Raw genomic sequence first — 21,309 nt, 5'->3', positions numbered from 1 at the left:
TGGATCATTACCACACCTCAGAGTGCATCTCGCTGTTGAGTTATTTAGGAGTCTGTACACAACAGCTGTAGCTATTGATTGAATAGTGAAAAATGCTAAATTTACAAACTTCTAAACTGTTGGATTACCAATTTAATTTTTTCATCTGTTGTACGCATTTTGCCTGATTTTAGGCTACGAGTGCAACAAAATTAACTCCCTCCCAATTGAAAGAAAACTTGGTCAAACAAGAAAATGATTTTTTTTTGAAAAAGTGGAGTTCTGTAGCTTAGTTGTTAGAGCACTTGCATCGCAAGAGACACGACCAGAATTCGATCCTAGTCAGGGCAACTTTTCTTACTCCATGCGCCTCTGTTTACCTAACATTAAATAGGAACCCGTTTATCAGTCGATTGGCAAATTGCTTTTCCAGGGGTAATAATCCCTTAATAAAAATGAAAAAAAGATAAATAATAAATCACTCAATCCATGACTGTTTGTGGGACACTGCAGTGTGCTAATGGTTGCTGTGTTTCGCCTACAAAATATACAGTCAATTCACTTTACAGTATAATAAATAAGCCTTGCACTTGATATAGCGCCTTATCACGTCTTTGAGACGTCTCAAAACGCTCCACAGAATATATTGTAAATTATATTACTTTACAGTATTAAGCGCTCTAAGACGTGATAAATCACTACATAAAATGTAAGATTATTATTATTATACATCAATACGTGGAGCTACTTTGCTCTTCTGCAAGAATGAACAACCACAATGCTTTACAGTAAATTCTCATGAAGTGCTTTGGGTTGCCCTCCAGATATGAAAGGCGATGTACCAAATGCAAGGATTGCTTTATTTAGTTTTATTTTCCTATCATATGTGCATTTCTTTTATGGATTAGGGGAAAATGGATTGAGGCACACAACAGTCTTTGTGCTTCGCAACTCAGCTGTTTGAAAATGCGCAAGTAGAAGTTTTGCCCAAATAAGTAGGAAACAATTTGTCCCAAAAACCTTTTAAAGTGTGAAGAGTTCAGAAAAAACTAATCAGGATAAGCTTTAGTTCTTTTGATAATGCTGTGTAAAGATAAGCTGCAGACACTGCATTTCATTCATTCTAAATTTGAATTTACCACAGGGATATTAATTTCTGCCATAATGTTTTGAGAATTGAATAACTGGAGTTGCAATGGAAAATCATTTTACTTGAACAGCAAAGCACCTGAATTAATGTAAACTGTTTGAGGGAGCAATTTTGTCAGATTAACCTGTGGTAAAACAGCTCAACACAATATATGCCATGGCTTCTCATTGAACCTGCTCTATTTGGGCCATCTTTTTTGGAGTGGGTACTTTACATCCTTTCTTTGCAACACTCTGTTACAACATAGACAAAATCTGTTGAGCTAATATTTCATCCAATGTGATTGGGAATCTTTCATGGAACAATTAAATCATATGATTGACTTATTATTTTCCAACTGAATTCATTATTTTTATGAAATTAGACATCTTGTTGTTCCTTAGGGAGGGAGAAGAGCAAAGATTGAAAACTATCATTTATAGTAAGACAATTCAGTGTGAGGAACAAGTCTACACACAGACCCCCAAAACCAATAAACCCAAATCACCAAATGTATTTTATATATAAAAAAGAGAAAGGATTGTTCTAGAGTGTATCTTGCATATGAAAAAGAGAAAATTATGTGACTATGGGAAAAAAATCTATTCTCTGCAACTGTCCATGTTATTGCTAGAGTAGACCTAGAAAATAAAGGCAAGAGTGGCAGCTCGAATCAGGTTTCCTTGAGATATACTGTAACTATCCAATTTACAAAGGGTTAGAGTTTTGAAACTTTTCCCAACTTGAAAGGTGCCATATCAAATCTAAGCATTATTATTATAATTTCTCACTATCATAATTTTAAAGCTAGGTATCCCTTCGATCTTAACTGTTCTAATGAACATAGGCCCAATTCCTTCAGTCTCATTGTCAGAGAGCGGGTGCAGAGGCAATTTACTAAGATGATACTAGGGTTGAATGGTTTGACCTATGAACAGTCATCCTTCTTTAGAGTGGAGTGACTATAACTAGAGATAAATCAATTGAAATAGCTACTAAAGTGAATACAAACCCAACCAACTTAGCTTGTGAAAAAGGGGAAGGATTTTGGAAGTCAATACCTATAATTTTACAAAGCTGGAACCATGCTTAAAACTCCAAAAGACAATGGCTGAAATTTTGCAATAAAGTTATCAAAACAGATCATAAGAGGACATGAAATAAATGTGTACATACCAATCAATACAGTGTTTTGTGAACCGTCCTGATGTCATAACAGTGAGAACAGTTCCCAAGGGGACAAAAACACAGAACGAGTTACATTTCTAAAATTTGGCCTATATAGCAGGGGTGTAGATGGCCATGTGACTGCAACAGCACAATATTTTTTAAAGGGTCAATGTCCCTTTTTTTGGCTGTTTGAGTTGTAGCTTTTTTTAAAAAAAAATCATCTCCACATTTAAATCCACAGCCTTGCCCCACTCTACCTCTGTGCCATCCTGCAACCGTCTGTTCAGTGAATATCATCTTGCTTCATGTCTCCTGTCTGATCAACCTCACAATCGGTGGGCAAGTGTTCAGCCACATGCTCTCATTCTCTTAAACTCCAGGAGACCCTTCTCCTCACTACCTCGCTACACTTTTTTAAATTCTGCCTTAAAACTTTGACCAAACTTCCGATCATCTTCCTCCCCCGCAACTCACTCCTGTTTCCACTCTCACCCCCGCCATCCCCCACACACAGTTTAGCTTCCTCAACAGCTGTATCAAGCGTTTTGAAACATGCTACTGACTTGAAAGGAGCTATATACAAGTTTTACTCTACTTCAAAACTTTTTGGAGTGTGCAGAAAGCCAACTTTCATTGAGGTTTACTCGATCCATGAATATGGTCAATGTTCATGCATCTCAGCAACGTTTATCACAGCTATTAATCAGCTGAAATATAGAACTTTCTCAAAAAGTCGAGGACAGCCTCCTTCCCAATATGTTTGATTCCCACGAACATTGCAATACATATATGTTTAAATTTATTCCAGTGAACTTTGAATTGAAATACAGGGTGAAGATTCTTACCATTAATAATAATAATAATAATCCTTGCATTTGATATAGCGCTTTTCACGTCGGGAGGACGTCCCAAAGCGCTTCACAGAACACACTGTAAAGTGAATTGACGGTATATTTGTGGGCGAACGCGGCAGCCAATTGCGCACAGCAATACCCCACAAACAGTCGTAGATTGAAAATGACCAATTTATTATTGTTTTTGATCTTTGGAGGGATTATTATTAGGCGTATGGAGTAAGGAAACTTGCCCAAGGTTTCACCCTGCCTGGAATTGAACTCAGGTTTCTCGCTTGCAAAGCGAGTGCTCTAACCACTGAGCTACAGGACTCCACAACAATTAACAATATGCGTAATACTCAAATCATTCATGCTACTTTCTGTAATTAAAGCATTCCCATGTCCATTGTAGGCTGCACTCTCAGTGACAATTATGGATACTTTAGCATTATATTAGAAACAGAGCTAAATCTATATCAACTTATTTCATTGATGACCCATCCAGCTGGTGATGAAGATTTCTATTAAATGAAACTGAGCAGGATTTAACTGCAGGTTCCAGAAGTTAACAGTTAGCAAAAAAAGTCTTCTACTTCACCTCATCACCTAGTTCTAATTCAAACCCATAAGTCATGAGAGCTACTGCAAAGCTGTTGAAAAAATAACACAGACACAAATTTTATGCAGTAGTAGAATAACAGAAAACCACAACTTATTGTTTACCTTATTAGATCCTTTAATTCCTATGAAAGTCTGGCTTAGAGGAACAGGTCGAAATCGTCCATCAAAGAAAAACAGACCAATGAAGGGATTCACATGAAGGAATGTGGCTACATCTAGGTAATTGGGAAGGGTTGCCGATAAACCCAGGATTCTGATCATACTCTGGGTAGACTCAACCTGCAAGAGAGAAAAAAAAATAGATTTAGTAATCAATTGACTGAATCAACTGTCACTTGATGAAATGACAGTTCAGTTGTTTTGCAGGGCACATTTTTTCTTCTGTATTTTAAATCAATAGTTTACTGTTCTTCAAATATTACAGTTAGATTTTTTTTAAATATTCACAAAAGTCAAAAACGTTATTAAACAAATTTAAATCCTAAATGAGTTTGACTTTTAAACTCATTGAATCCAGACCCAATTCCAACATTGTAAAATCAACTGCAGCTGATCCTACCAGAATAAATGGAAACTGACACAGAAAAAAGGAACATTTTCTAAAATGCACGATACTTAAACCACATGCAATTGCAACTTCAAATTTAATTTCATGTCCATTTTTCAAAATTTACATGCACACTGACACTTTGTGAAGCCACTATACATATCAGTTTCATGGATTGCATTAATACTCTTGGTCTGTGGTGCAGTTTTGCATAAACTAAGAACAATGTATGTTTAAAGAATAGTAGTAACAGAACTTGTGGAGTCCTGTTAAAGTGGTTAAAGCACTCGCCTCGAAAGCAAGAGACCTAGGTTTGTTTCCCAGCAGGGCTCACAACTGAAATAGGGGCATATGGAATAGATAAAGGAATATATATATGTATATATACAGAAATAAATGTTCTAGATTCAGGTATGAGAGGTTGGTGTCAAAATTTGTAGATGACACCAAACTGGGGAGCACAGTAAACAGTGAAGGGAATTGCAGAAGAATGCAAGAGGACATAAACAGGCTAGTAGGATCAGCAGACAGGAAAAATACAAAGCTGTCTCTAGTCAAGATAGTGAGCATCTAAGAGTTGAGGAGTCTCTAAAAGTCTCTAAAAGTAGTTACACAGGTAGATAAGACCAATAGGGTTCTGGGGTTTATTTCCAGAAGACAGAATATTAAAGTGAGGAGGTGATGTTGAATTTGTAATAACACCTTGGTAAGAACAACAACAACAACAACAAGATTCCATTTATAAAGCGCCTTTCACGTCAGGAGCCGTCCCAAGGCGCTGCACAGTTGGGTCATGACCCGAGCATTGGGGGGAAATGGTCAGGGTGAGGGGAGGGAAGGGAGGGAGCGAGGAGGGGGAAGAGAGTCGAGAGGGGAGCTGAAGGCTCGGTCAAAGAGAAAGGTTTTGAGACCGGCCTTGAAGGAGGAAAGGGAGGAGGCAAGGCGAAGGCACTGGGGGATGGAGTTCCAGAGCCTGGGGGCTGAGAGGCTGAAGGCCCGACCACCGATGGTAGGGCGGTTGGGGCGGGGGACGTGGAGCAGACCGGAGCCAGAGGAACGGAGGGTACGGGCAGGTAGGTAGGGGGATAGTAGGTTGGAGAGGTAGGAGGGAGCAAGGCCGTGAATGGCCTTGTAGGTGAGGATGAGGATCTTGAAATCAATCCTCTGGGGGATGGGGAGCCAGTGGAGGCGAGCGAGGGTGGGAGTGATGTGGTCCCGAAGCCTGGTGCGGGACAGTACACGAGCTGCAGAGTTCTGAATGACCTGCAGCTTGTGGAGGGAGGTGGCGGGAAGGCCGGCGAGGAGAGAGTTCCCGTAGTCCAGCCTTGAGGTGACAAAGGCGTGAACCAGGGTTTCAGCAGCGTGAGGGGTGAGGTAGTGCCGTAGTCTGGCGATATTCCGGAGGTGATGGAAGGCGGTGCCAGTTGTGGTGCGGATGTGAGGGAGAAAGGACAGCTCAGGGTCGAACAAAACGCCGAGGTTCCTGACTGGCTTTGAGAGGTGGAGAGTGCAGCCTTGGATGCTGATGGTGTCAGCGCCTGAGGTGCGGAGGCGCTGACGTGAGCCAATCAGGAGGGCCTCGGTTTTTCGCACGTTGAGCTGAAGAAAGTTGTCTCTCGTCCAGGACTCGATGTCGGACAGGCAGGCTGTCAGGACATCGGTGGTCGTGGAGTTGAGAGTAGAGGAGGAAAGGTAGAGTTGGGTGTCATCCGCATACATGTGGAAGTTAACTCCATGTTGCGGATGATGTCACGAGGGGGAGCATATAGAGGGTGAAGAGGAGGGGACCGAGGACAGAGCCCTGAGGGACACCACATGAGACAGTACGGGGGGTGGAGGAGAAGCCATTCGTCGAGACAAAGTGAAGACGGTGAGAAAGGTACGACCTAAACCATTCAAGGACAGTGCCTTGAAGGTTGAGGTGGGAGGACAAGCGGTGGAGTAGGATAGCGTGGTCGACCGTATCGAATGCTGCCGATAGGTCGAGGAGGACGAGGAGACAGAGGGAGCCCTGGTCACAGATGGTCAGGATATCATTGGTGACCTTGACCAGGGCAGTTTCTGTGCTATGAGCAGCACGGAAACCTGACTGAAGGGGTTCGAAAAGAGAATGGGTGGAAAGGAAAGAGCGCAGTTGGGAGGCGACAACTCTTTCCAAGACCTTGGAGAGAAAGGGGAGGTTGGAGATGGGCCGGTAGCTTGATAGCTGCGACGCATCAAGGGAGGGTTTTTTCAGGGTGGGCGTGATGATGGCAGTTTTTAATGGAATGGGGACAGAGCCAGAGGAGAGGGACAGGTTAATGATGTCAGTGATATGTGGGGCAAGAAAGTGGAGCTGGGAGATAAGGAGTGGAGTGGGGATGGGGTCAAGGGAGCAGGTGGTTGGTTTTAGGGATAGGATGAGTTCAGTGACAGAGGGTGGGGAAACGGGTACGAAGGTGTGTAGGGGAGGATGGGTAGGAGTCGGAGTGTGGGAGGGAAGGGGTGGGTGGTGGGTGGAAGTTGGAGGGGAAGTGACCGCGGAGCGGATTCCCTTGATCTTGGATTCAAGGAAATCCAGCATCTCCTCGCAGTGAAGGTTGGAGGAGATGACCTGCGCGGGGTGGCGGGGGGGACGGAGGAGTCGGGTTGTGGTGGAAAACAGTAGCCTGGGGTTGTTCTTCGCCTCCAGGATTATCCTGGAGTAGAAGGACGACTTGGCCGAGGCTAGAGTGGAGCGGTAAATTTTGAGGAGGTCCAGCCAGATTTGTCGGTGGACCGTTAGGCCAGATTTGACACAGGTGCGTTCAGCAGCCCGCACCTGGCTTTTCAGTGAGCGGAGGTGGGTGGTGTACCAGGGGGAGGAGCGGGAGTAGGAGACAGTGCGGGAAGTGATGGGGGCAAGAGTATCGAGTGTGGAGGAGAGGATATTGTGGAGGAGGGAGAGAGGAGAAGAGGGGTCGGTGAGGGTTGAAGGCCAGAGGGAGAGGAGTTCAGAGGACTCCAAGGCATCGGTTAGGGATTGTGGGGGTAACTTCTTCCAAGGGCGGTAGAAGATGGTGGTGGGTCTGGTGGAGGTGGGGAGGGGGGTGGAGGTGGTGAAGGAGATGAAGTAGTGGTCAGAGATGGCCTTGTCGGTAATAGTGACATCCGAGACACTGAGGCCCCGGGTGATCACCAAATCGAGTGGGTGGCCGTGACTGTGAGTGGGGGAGTTTATGTGTAAGGAGAGGTTGAGTGAGGAGAGCAGGGAAGAGAAGTCTGTGGAGATGGAGCAGGAGGGGGTGAAGTGTAGGTTAAAGTCGCCCAGGATGATGAGGCGATCAGAGCAGAGGCAAAGAGATGTGAGGAGTGTTGAAATGTCAGAGATGAAGGTGGGAGAGGTTTTAGGGGGCCGGTAGAGGAGGAGGATTTTAAGGGAGAGGAATGAGGGGTGGGAGAGGGTGAGGTGCTCAAAGGAGGGGAAAGAGCCAGTGGAGTAAGGGGATAGGGCAAGTGGTGTCCTTGAGATAAGGGCAACACCACCGCCACGGCGGTTGGGGCGGGGGATGTGGTGGGAGGTGTAGCCGGGTGGCGTGGCCTCCGTGAGGGGGAAGGTGTCGCCTGGGGTGAGCCAGGTTTCTGTTAAGGCCATGATATCAACGTTCTCATCAAGGATGAGATCGTTGATGACCAGGGCCTTGTTGCAGAGGGAGCGGACATTTTGCAGTCCGATGTGGAGGGAGCGGTTGACAGAAGGGTGTGTGGGAGGGGAGGGGGGTCCAGGTTGTGAGGCAGGGGTGGGGGGAATGGGGATGAGGGAGGAGAGGTTGACTCCCCGGGTCTGTGTCCGGGGTGGGTGGCGAGTGTGGTGGGGAATGGGGCAGTCGGTGTGGCTGCTGCTGGACAGCCAACGCCGAGTGCCGCTGTGAGCCCGGCGGAGGATTCCCAGGCTGGAACAGAGGGAGGTTGTGGGAGGGTCAAGTGGGGATAGAAGACGAGAGGGACGGAGAGAGAGGAGGAGAGAGCGGGAGAGATGCAGAGGGGGGAGGGTTTGGGGGGAGAGAGGAGGGGGGCGGGAGGGAGGTGGTGAGGGGGCTCGGGTCAAAGCGGCAGCCATAGTGCGCACGCGGGGACCGGGAGCAAGCGGTCAGGTGTATGGCATTATTTGGAGTATTTTGTTGAATTCTGGTCTGCACACTATGAGAAGAATATAGCAGCGATGAAAGAGTACAGTGTAAGATTACGAGGATGATACCAGGGCTAGTAGGTTACTGCTATCAGCATAGACTGGATAGATTAGGCCTTTCAGATTTGGGCACCACACCTCAGGAAGGATATATTGGCTCTGGAGGGGGTGCAGCGCAGATTCACCAAAATGATATCAGGACTTAAAGGGTTAAATTGCAAGCACAGGTTGTGTAAGTTTGGTCCGTATTCCCTTGGGTTTAGAAGGTCGAGGGCTGATCTAATAGAAGTTTATAAAATAATAAAGGGATCTGATATGGTACATACAGAGAAACTTTATTCTCTGGTGGGAGAATCCAGAACAAGGGAGCATAATCTTAAAATTAGAGCTAATCCATTAAGCAGTGAAATCAGGAGGCGGTTTTTCAGGGTAATAATAATAATAGTAATCCTTGCATTTGATATAGCGCTTTTCACATCTTCTAGAAGTCCCAAAGCGCTTCACAGAATAGACTGTGAAATGAATTGATTATACTTGTGGGTGAAATGCAGCAGCCAATTGCTCATAGCGGTGACCCACAATCAGTCGTGGATTAAATGACCAATTTATTATCGTTTTTTTTCTTGAGGGATTATTATTAGGCGTGTGGAGTAAGGAAACTTGCCCAAGGTTTCACCCTGCCTGAAAATGAACCCAGGTTTCTCGCTTGCAAACCGAGTACTCTTACCACTGAGCTACAGGACTCCCAGAGTTCCAGATTTCCACAGGGTAGTGGAAATCTGGAACTCTCTCCCCTAAAGAGCTGTGGATGCTGGATGCATTCAAATTTTTAAGAATCAGGTGGATATATATTTGTTATTATTACTGTTAATTATTATTAGATAAGGGTATTAAGTGATATGGAGCAAGAGCGGGTAATTAGAGTTGAGATACAGATCAGCCATGATCTTTTTGGAATGGTGAAACAGGCTCAAGAGGCTGAATGGCCTCCTCCTGTTCCTATGTTCCATTTTTTTGCTAGAGAAGACATGTTTAAGGGGGACCTAATGGAAGTGCTTAAAATTGTAAAGGGCTTGATAAGGTTAACATAAACAGACCGTTTCCACTGGTTGGGGAGTCCGTAACTAAGGACACAAATATAAGATTGCAATTAAGGAATCAAAAAGAGAAGTTAGGAGGAATTACATGATGCAGAGATAGCAAGATTGTGGAACTCACTGCCTGAAGCAGTGGTTGAATCAGATAACATAGGTGCATTCAAGAGGAAGCTGGACCTTCACAACAGCAACAACAACAACAACAAATGACATTTGTATAGCGCCCGTTCACATGAGGGAGAGAGGAATAGAAGAGTACGGGAGGGAGTAAAGGAATGGGTGAAGACTCATGTAAACACCGACTAGTTGGGCAGAATGTTTGTTTCTGTGCTGTACATTCTTTGTTTTGTCCTGCCCCAAAGTTCAGCTGAAATGGTGATGGAGGGATTTACAAAGACATGTCTCCTATATTAAGTAGTAATTCTGTTAGCTTGGGCTCACCATCCTTACTTAAGCAAGGAGGGTGCAGCTGATAACTTATTTTCTCTTTTGGTTTGAATGCTTATTAATGGCACATAAGCCTTTATAGAGGAGGTCCCAATTGACTTGGTTTTGTACATCCTCAGTTCCAGGTGGAGATCAGGCATTCCAAAGGAATATGACCCACAGGTATTCCAGCCTGTGAGGTCCCACGTGCCGGTTCAAGTGGATGTTAAAGATCCCACGGACCTATTCAAAAAGTGAAGGGGGTTTCTCCCAGTGTCCTGACCAACAATCCCCAAATAAAAATCGGTCAATCACTCCAACGCTGTAAATGTGGGATGTCACGTTTCCCTACAAATACCAATCACTCCATTTCACAGTAATTCCTGTGAAGCGCTTTGAGACGTCCTCCTGACGTGAAAGACACTATACAAATGTAATTTTGTTGTTTGTTGTTCCTACGTGATAAGGAGCTGTACCAAATGCAAGGATTATTATTATTAATTAATATTATCTCTTTATATCCTTTTCTCTTTTCCCGTGATATCTTGGTGCATGCATTTTTGAATAAGCAGGGGTCTCACAGGATTCAGGAAACCCAATTACTTAACACTATGAGGTGAGGAAGCCCAATAGCAATAAGATTGGGTTAATAACCCAGAGTGCTTCAAGATGACTTAATTTAGCAGTGTAAGCCAATTTAGTTCTATCAAGCACAATAACTGCGTCAGGCAAATTCTTTCATTGATGTCATCATTAGTCAATCTCAGATAAACTTTGGTGAGTGGTGATCAAGAAAAGTCTATAACAGAATGCTTAAATCTTTCCTGCTGTTAAATGACTGGCAGCATGAAAAAGTGCACGAGAAGTCCGTGTTCCTGGGTAGACATATATTACATGATGGCTTTCGAGACATCATTTTATATTACATTTGCAAACAAATGGAAAAAACCCTGCATATACTTTCAAAAGAAGAATCAACAATACATTCAAGGGACGAAATTTAATATATCTGGAAAATGCAAACATATCAGTGACTAATATATAAACTTGCTCCCAAGTTCTTAATTGGTAATCAGGTCAACAAATTAATTTTGGTGGAAAAGAATCAACTGTTTGGGGTTCAGGCACTGACATGCACCACTGGGCTGGTGGTCAGAATGGCTGATCAAACAAGAGTCGTGTCCTTCAGTAATAACCATAAAACCACGAATGGATTAATGCATCAGACACAATTAATCATGTTTCCTCCAATTACAGTTGTAAATCAGACCCCAAAAACAAATGCTGCACTTACTTGAATGACAAACACACATACTTTGCAACTATCTTGACCAAGTAGGACACAGGAATAAAGTTAATTTATCATCATATACAAGTGGTGAGATTAAAACAACACTTTTTCCCATTGAGAACTATCCAGCTACTACTCATAGAAAGGTTAAGTATATATCAAATTAAATCTTCACAAATTTTGGCATTTTTGGTGAATAGAATATTCAGCACATGGTCTTTAGGCATGCTCAGAGCCATGGAAAATCAATTTGTGCTGAAGCCATTTCATGGTATTCATAAAGACACCTTGTTAAGACACACAAAGAAAGTATATGCCAATGTGCCTCTAGCCCTTCAAAAATAACACAAAACAAAAAGAGAAATCTACACACTATAGAAGGTCTGCTCAAATTCTAAATATAGCTCCTAATACCACAAGGGAAAGCCTGAAGTATGGTTGCTGCATGAAGTACAGTATATAAGATTTGTACTATTTTCCCTAAAATAATTATTTTGTGCACTGCTGAATTGTTAACCACAAACAACTTTCAAATTCCTCATTTTGAAATGTCACTTCACCACAGCCTTTATAAATCAGAAATTCTGGCACAGATACTGCCTTACATTAATACCTTTTTTGCTCCGACTAATTCTCTCTGATGTTACCTAAATGGTTTCATGTTAATCAATGCCATAGCCTTCACTTCCTCATTTATGACCCCTTTATACTGCAGTATAAATTAGACGTTAGGGACATCAATTTGATTCCGAGCACCATTTTCAAAACTATCTCTAGAGAAAACCCAGTTGCAATTTCAAGCAAAACCTTCAGTCCGTACAGCCAAACCATTCAGAAGATGAATCAATGCCATTGGCTACATCGTAAATCAGGTATTACCAACACTAGACTCAAGCAAATTTTTAAACCATTTTTTTTAACTTGGACCACTTTTAAGCTTATTAATGTTATTAAAGAGTCTGTCATACATGGCCCCTAAACAATGACAAAAAATGCAATAATTCAATTTAAATTCTCCTCAGTGCCCCCACACAACCCAGGAGAATTGAAGCAGGTTGAATGTAAATCAGGTTTCTCACTCCAACTTACTATAATGCTGGAAGCGGTGTCAAATTACTCCAGTGGTATTGAAGGGCATCAATGATAATGAATCTCTTAATTATGCTGCTTGTACCACTACAGACCCTTAACCATATTTTAAAAGATGTAACTATAATTGTAATGTAACCTGCCCTTGCAGACATGAGGGAGGTGGATGTGTGCATTAACAGTGCTCAGAAATTCCAATTCAGCAGCAATACATCCGACTAGAAAACAAGCAAATGCAAAAAGAAAGTGGTCACAGGCACTGAACAGAATCAACCTGCTCTGCACATATATTAGGCACAAAAGAAGCTAATAGCTTTGTCATGCGCTTTGCTTGCCAGTATTGCTTGCTTCATCATAGTCACTGAATCCACTTTCTTAAAAGCACTCAACCAATGAAGCTGATGGAATAACATAACATTTTGAAAACTCATTTACATTTTATTTATCATTGTAAGCTGTTAGATCAACTAATTGCCAGTAACTCATTTGCACTTAGCATTCTGGAGTAAAGATATTGACACATGAGTAGATTTTCTAAAATTGTTTTCATATGGCTCTGTGCCCTCAACAAATTGACTTAGAAGTGCAGATTTGAAAACAAAAACATGCTGAAGTACCCTTAGCATCGCTGGAGACTGACCAAAAATTTACTTGACATGCCAAACAATTTAAATTATAAAGAAAAAATGCAAACCTACAGTATATAAAAAAAACTATTTATTATTTTGTGCTTCAGGTTTTGTACATGCAAGATATAACTTGAAAAACTTCCACCTTGTGTGAGAGGAAACTAGAATGACTAAAATGTTTAATATTGTATGCAACCACAAAATGTGGCTTAACTTTGTACGTCTGATGTATTCGATGCTGGTAATGTTTTCAGTTTTGTTTAAAAAAATGTAATTTTTAAATTTCTTCTTCCCACCCCATCACCTCAAACATAAACACATACATAGAAGTGATGCCACCACACAGTTAAGCATTCTGAGATGTTGACTTGGGTGAAGGGTACTATGTAAATGTTGTTAAGTGTAATGAGTTGTGTAACAAATATAACTGGATAGCTTGAATTCACATTTGGAAAGAAAAGCGAGATGCAATAAGAATTTAGCTTCTCCCTTGCTCTGTCAGTAATTAATTAGGAACTCCTGGTACGCCAGTTATTTAAATACATCTACCAAGCAGCTCCAAAGTGTGAAGATGATGCTTCCTAAAAATTCCACCTGTAGTTGTTATGCTTCCCATCCAGGCAACCAATTTCCTTCTTCATAGGTTCAGGAGGATAAGTCTTTAGATTTGATCTGTTGAGCTTCCTTCTTCACATGGGTGAATTCTGATAAGATGATAGTGTGCAAAAAATAATTTGAACTAAAATACATAGCTTCTCTAATCAGAATGAGGATTTATTTATGCCCAGTTTACACTACTGGAAGCAAAGCAATATTTTTTCCAGAAATAAAGGAAGGTGGACCAGGATGTCTTATTTAGTATCTGGAGCTCATCGTATTGGCTGGAGCTCAGGAGATAATGCTGAAAATATTAACTCCCAATATCTGAGTTCTGCACATGGGTCCAACTCTTCATATTGGGTGCTAACATGATGTTGTTGAAGATCTAGAAGCCCGCTCTATCATTGCATTAAAAAAAACTTCCTTTTAAAATTTGTGGGTCTCCCCCAAGTTGGTGCTGTTGTACAGCACAGGGACATGGAAACGTGAATATAAGATTCTCCGCATCCTTGGAAGCTGCAAAATAGTGTTCATCAAGAAGATGCTCACTGTATTTGTTACTGCAGCATCACTGGTAGTGATATATCCATAACTCCAAGTGATCATGCATCAGACTTTTCAAACTTCAGTTCATAGGATTACATTTATCAAAATAATCATTAAGGAAAAGCAAAAGTTCAGAAGCATGATTAAAAAATATCTATCAAAAACAAATGCAAACAGTTGAAGTACTGAAATATATACACATAAATATAAACTGAATGGAGAGATTCTATAAATTCCAAAAAAATTCTTCCTATTTGCGCAAAAGTTACTTTTAAAAAAAAGAGCAGTAATGTAATTCAGAATTAAAGTTGTCCAGACCAACAAGTCACGTTTGGTCATAAAAAGACTGAGCAAAAGAAGAATGTTTGTTTGGCTGGTCCAGGGTGGGGGTGAGGAGGGAAAGAAGAGGATGGTGGGGTCAAAAGTACTGCCAAGGACAAGGAAGGTGCAACAAAACCCTAATTTAAAAAAAACACTTTGTCCAGAGTGGAAGAACCTTTTGGGAAGTTATGAAATCTTTCATAGCTTATTTTTTGTATGATGCTTCATTATTTAAATAATGCTGAAAGATTATTTAAATCTTTCACATTTGTTTGTATTTATATCGAAAATAAATTGATTGAATCCCACTTTGTCATATAAACAAAGTTTAAATGATATAGAACCAATTCAAAACAGAGCCTTCCAAAGCAATTATTTGCCTTTTTATGGTTATATTCAGCCTTTGTTAGAGATCTTTGGTTAACACTATATTATCCTTCTCTTCACCCAACCTTTCATCTTGATGTACCAGGAATACAAACATGACGCTTTATCATCTGAAATAATATCAGGATTCCTTATGCATTCCATCGAGGTTTAATGGCATATAACTAAGTATTTCTAAAATTCATTTTCACACAAAGACCGTCTACACTTTATTATATTTTTTCACAGTTATCATGACACTGGCATTTAAAAGTTGCACTTGCAAAGTATTGTAGCTCCTCTGAGAAATTTCTTATGAATCCGCATGCATCCAACGTTAAAGAGCAGCAATAAAATGCTGTACAAGTCTCACTTGAACCATGGTAACTGCATGTACTAATTGAGATCAAAACTAACCTAAAGGCAAAACAGTTATATAAGAATACGAATAATCCTTAGATTTGAAATAGAACCTTTTCGCATCATGTATTTAAATGATACAAAGAAACAAAATATAATCCTACAGAATTTTTTTTTTGCAGTGTCCAGAATGATTTCACATAAGGAAGATGACTCAAAACAATTCACAGAATTTTAGTATCAAATATATTTTATAGGTGAATGCAGCAGCCAATCTGTATACAGTAATGCACGACAAATAGCCATTAAGAAAACAAATAGTAAAGCCTCTATAGAGTGCAAAACCGAGCAATAAAAACCTGAAAGATCAAGGATTTAAAATCTGTTGTGTGCTAAAACGAATGAACTCAGTTTGAACAGAGTTGGGTAATTACAACTGGCATCATCACTCTAGACTGGGGGGAAGAAGTTTCAAAATATCATCTCACTTTCTTGTCCCTGATTATCTAGTGACCCTTATTTGAAAGTGCATATCATTATGGAGGATGCCAGATGAGAACAGGATCAGGTTTGCTTATTGTCTGGCATCAACCTCACAACTTGGCCAAGATCCTGAAGGGTTGCCAATGCTTGTGGAACCTTATTCTCAGCAAGGGGGGCGAAGTGGGGTGGGGGGGAGAGAAATAAAGAATAGAGGATAGAATGGAGGGAAAGCAACGTGCAGGATTACTGTGAATATTTTGTTTTACTTAAGCATTTTAGAAAATCAAACTACAATGTTTTATGAAATACATTCAAAAGCAACATTAATTAACATATCTAAAGCTTTTTCTTAAAAAAAAGGATAATTTAGTTGATTAGCCCATGAGGAAAAACCTTTGAAAGGAATTTAATGTTGGGAATTTTTACATACGACAACCTCATAAATCTAGCAATTCCATCAAGATTATTAATTAAGAAAATCTGTCAGTTTGATCTCTAATTAGATGATAAGGTAAAATTCAGAGCACTGAACACAGGAGACCAATTCCACATGGAATCCAGTAAATACTCCACCTTAGAAACAATGGTAATTAAAGACAACAGTATTAGGAATTCAAAAAGTGGCTCAAAGACAACAATAATAGAAATTCTCTTGACCCAGGAAGAAAACAAGCCTACCTAAAAAAAATAACAAAAGCTAAGAAATGGAAATGGGATTCTTTACAATTTCTACATTTGCTTTGGTCAGATGTTCAACAGAAATAACCTTGTTAATAAGATATGGCTGAATCGACATTTTCAGCTTCGGTAGAAAAGCTGCAAGATAGATCACAGATGTACAAAATATTGACAGAATCTCAGCTTCCGTCCCAAGATTCCTTTGCTGCCTATAATTCATAGCTTATCTACTTCTGAATTATTTTTCAAAGCATATTTATGGAAGACATACAGCATGATTCAAGACAATTTCAACGGAGACAAAACGTCTCCATCAAGCAGTTACGAGAGCTATGGTTTCTGATCAAAATATAATTTGTTCTCCAATTTCTCTTCTGAAGCTGTGCAAAAGATACCATCTGAATATTAATGACAAAAGTAAAATGTGGGATTTTAATGCACTATTTTTAAATTTATTTTATCCATTAACAAAACTCAGTACGCTTTCCCGACAGCCACAGCTAGGCAACTATTAAGTGCTATCACAGCTAAACTTAGACAGACGTGCCCTTTTATATCTCCGGCTACGCTTGCAGAAGATGAACAATAAATACATCCTAAAAATGTTTTTTCATTTATTGTATAAAGGGAGTAAACTATAGCAGGCAAAGAACAGGTAAATGGGACTGAAAGGATTGCTCGTAAAAGAGACAGAACACACATGAATATGCGTTTTGAGGCCAAATGGCCTCCTTTTGTGCTGTAAGTTTCTATGGTTTCTAATTTGTGTGCATACAGTTTTTTTATATACATATTTTTCTGATAAAATTGCTAAATTGAGATATTTTTATTTGTGCCACTCAGTCTTTGAAAAAAAAGGATCCGTTTTAACAAAATCTTTCATGTTTACATCAACAGAAGCTTGCAAAAGCACTTAAAATACATTTGGGTCCTACAGATTTATATTAGGAAAGGTATATCAGAAACCCCTATGCTTGCTGCATGCCTTAACTTTCAAACCAAGTCATTTTTGAACCATGAACTATATTCATTTAAAATATTTAAGTATTCAAGAATTCTAAATATATATAGTGTTTTAGGATCTGAAAGGACTTCACTCTTCAACCCAGGTCTCAAAACTGTACTGCAGTAATCTACTGACAGAAAGCCTACCTGCATTTGGCTAAAATGCATAATAAACTCGAAAGGAATATTCTAATCATCTGATATTTCTGCTTCTATTAATTTTCGAAGGTAACTTCAATTGTCACCATTATTCATTTGGGTCATCAGTCAGAGGTAATCCCAGCTCAGCAGGACTTTATTATCACAGAAACCAGTGTCTCAGTGTCCAGAAAGCAGCTCATATATTCTAGTGTTGTAAAATTTTAATCTTAAATAAATTGGCACAGGAGTGTATAACTTTGATACTACAACAAAACACTATCATGGATGAATAATTAAGTCACAATTTGATTACGCTGGTTGGGATCCCCTGAGCATTATGGAAACAATACAACATGTCAAGCTAGTGGTTTATACAATGACTTTGTCTTCTCCAAGAGATACAGTGGACCAGATTCCTTTCAGAGCTGTAAGAAACATCCACCTGCAAGGAATCTTAGTTATGTGAAAATACTGCAGTAAGACCTTGGTTGTAGAAGAAGCTGATCTATGAAGATACGGATGTTTCTAAATTTTACCTTTTCACATTTAAAATAAACCTACATTTTATATTCATATTAAGCTGAAGAAAATCATCAGTACCAACTTATATAGTTCGACATGTGACTGATTGTGATGCCGTGTACATCTAAGCACCTCATGCTAAGGCCGATTAGAGGAATCCCCAACACAGTTTTTATACTATTGCTCTACAAATCAGAGTTAGGTTATAAAAACAGAACACAAGCAATCATCAAAACTCTTCTTAAAAACAATACATCCCAGTAAATTGTAGCATAAAATTGGTAGCAGTATGAAATATGTTTATATTTGCTGCTCATGGTATGATACTTGTTCAACTAAAAATATTAAAAATTTAGCACAAACACACAAAGAACCCAACTCTTATATTATGAAACCAATACGTTTATTTTTTCTTGGAAAGCATCCAGTCCCATTTCAATACAACACTGTGGAACCTTCAATCAGATATAAAAAGTGCAGTCCATCAGCGTATTGCTATTATTTAGCACATCTAAAGTATAGGAAGAGAGTTGCTCTGACACTAGGTAAAAAGACTATAGTATTAATATGTCTGATAATTGTCCATTCCTCTTGTAATTGTGGCAGAAATTGGCTGGTATTCGGTAGAATTGAAGAAATGTGTAGCAACAACCAGCAGGGAGAGTGGTGACAAGAGGTGCAAATTGCAATGGTGAGTAGTGACAAGACAACTGACTATGGGTAAATATCAAGGTAGCACCAGCTGGAAAATATATATCATGTGTGTAGAAGAAATAGAAATCATCATTCCTGAATAATTAAGGGGCATTTTAGACTTTCACTATGTGAATCTATCAAACTGGCCAGCAGTGCACTTGAATGTAACGTGGTGAGAGTAAGTGATGCTGAGAATATGCCATATTTTTGCATTAATAAAACAAGTTTTTTTTCATAACCTTTTGTACATGTTGCTAAACTAGATTGCAGTGGTAGTACTATCAATTCATTGGTGCCTTCGTTTGACTTTCAGCTAATGTTCTTATGGCCAGGTTATTGTGGGTGACGTTTTCTACATTTATGGTGTATTACTTATCAGAACAATAGTTTGCACATGTACATGAGTTGATTAAAGCATTTTCCCCTTAATTATAAAATGGTCATTGTTCTACTGAGGCTCCAGTAATATATTATATTTTTAAACACTGACATAACCCTCCTTCAAAGTCAAATTAATTTCATCCCATATTCCTGAAAGTAACACAAACCTATCAAGGAATTTGTAATGCAATTCCGATGGTTTAAATATAAAAATATCTATTTTTATTCACGGCTACACCCAATTATTCTATTTTAATAATGGACAGCTTGTGCAATTCAGCGTTAGCCATTTGAAGATACTGGTTTAATGGTTTGAAAGAATCAACTCGACCTTCCTGCAAACTTGACCTTGTTACTGTGACAACCGATGTCTCAGCAAACATGCAATAATCTGGTGCATTCTGTATTGTTCCCAATAAGAGAACAGAAAATGTATGAATTTCAAGTGTAAAATCTCTCCTTTGGAATACCGATGCTATGCATCATCCCTCCACACAATGCAATGAATTCAGACCAAAGGCTGATGTGGATGTGTAATTATTAGGAAGAAAGAAAACCTGGGCGTTCGTTGGTTTTGCCATCATTAAAATACTGTACGGCAGCCGCAGAGGACAAAAACACTGGATCCAAAGGCGAGCAATGAAGATAATTTGACATCTGTTAAGGGTCATAAATTAAATGAGATGCTGGCAGTCTCAGCCTACTCTTTGGTGACTGTAGGTTCGCAGCCTATACCTTATAGATTCAGCAACCTTAGCTTTAATCAACTGAGATTAAACATGCGCAGAATGGAAATGTCACTTGACGCAGGAGAGACATGCCTCCCACTACAACTGACCTTCACTATGGCTGATTAGACTTTCACTATTTGCTGTCCATCAAACAACAAAAAAATTTGGGAGGAGAGTATTGTTCATGTGCAAACTATTGTTCTGATAAGTAATACACCATAAATGTAGAAAACGTCACCCACAATAACCTGGCCATAAGAACATTAGCTGAAAGTCAAACGAAGGTACCAATGAATTGATAGTACTACCACTGCAATCTAGTTTAGCAACATGTACAAAAGGTTATGAAAAAAAATGTGTTTTATTAATGCAAAAATATGGCATATTCTCAGCATCACTTACTCTCACCACGTTACGTTCAAGTGCACTGCTGGCCAGTTTGATAGATGCACATAAATCTGCCACATTAACTCACAATTCCATCTTTAACACAATCCCTGGTCCCAGAGGGATTTACCAGTTAACTGTTCAGAAAATTGAAACAAACGGTAAGAAAGCTATATTTCGGATTCTTAGAATGTATTATCTTTTCTGCATCCATCTAGAACATTTCTCTTGCACAAATCTAGAATGGTCAAGGAGGGAAGCTGAGTGAGAATCCGAGTAGTGCTCCAAGGAGATCCATAACCCTGATAGTAAATGTAAGAATTGGAGGATATTTTAAAAAGTGAGACATAAATAGAAATTATAAACCAGTTACTGTTATATCTGCCATGGAAAACTGCTTGAGAGCATTATACAGGATGCTGTCAGTGTTTATCCAGTCAGAAGCCATAATGAGCGGACAACATTGATTTGGAGCGAATAGTTCATGTCTCATTAACTTGTGAAAATTCATTGAGGGGGGAAACTAAACCAACTGATGAGCGTATTCAACAATAATAATTTAATTGGATTCTTTTGAAGGCACTCGATAAAAATTCCTGGTGATGCTGGGAAGCAGACCCGAAACAGAACCTTCCACTGGGGATGCTCAACTTCAGCAGATGGTGAAGTTCCCTGCAACAGGGGGATTCTGGCAGGAGATGAATGTGAAATTTGTAGCAGCAGGAAAAATAATTACCTAGATCAATTCAGCACAAAACATACCATTTGGCCCAAATAATCCCTGCCAGTGTTTATACTCAACATGAGCTTCCATCCCTCATAATCCACTTCCCAAACCCTTCTCCCTCGTTACATAGTTACATACAGTGATATAGCAAGACACAAGGCCATTTGGCCCAACTAGTCTGTGCCAGTGTTTATACTCCACAGAAGCCCACACTCCTCCGCCTCATGTATGCATTATGTTTTCTCTTAAATACATTCATATCTATTGCTTCAAGTATAGCTTCCAGCTATTGTTATTTCCTGAAACTCGAGGTACCAACTGTATTAATGCAATAACAGAAATATTTGTTCTACGGTCATCATCCACCAATGAATTGCTTAAATTCTTTATATAAAATCTTTTAT

The 21,309-nt window shown here is 39.9% G+C and overlaps 1 protein-coding gene across 2 annotated transcripts in view; it reads right to left on the bottom strand.

Annotated features, from left to right (window-relative positions):
* The window catches only part of ascc3 (activating signal cointegrator 1 complex subunit 3), a 339,566-nt gene that overhangs the window by 194,111 nt on the left and 124,146 nt on the right, over positions 1-21,309 (bottom strand). For both annotated transcript variants that reach the window (XM_007899134.2, XM_007899135.2), the window contains exon 12: positions 3,838-4,014. In XM_007899134.2, coding sequence (XP_007897325.1) covers positions 3,838-4,014 — 177 coding nt within the window. The remainder of the gene's footprint in view (positions 1-3,837; positions 4,015-21,309) is intronic.

The sequence above is a fragment of the Callorhinchus milii genome, unplaced genomic scaffold (genome assembly GCF_018977255.1).
Source record: "Callorhinchus milii isolate IMCB2004 unplaced genomic scaffold, IMCB_Cmil_1.0 Scaffold3, whole genome shotgun sequence".
NCBI lineage: Eukaryota > Metazoa > Chordata > Chondrichthyes > Chimaeriformes > Callorhinchidae > Callorhinchus > Callorhinchus milii.
Note: the sequence above shows the minus strand (reverse complement) of the source record. Positions and strands in the feature narration are given on the sequence as shown.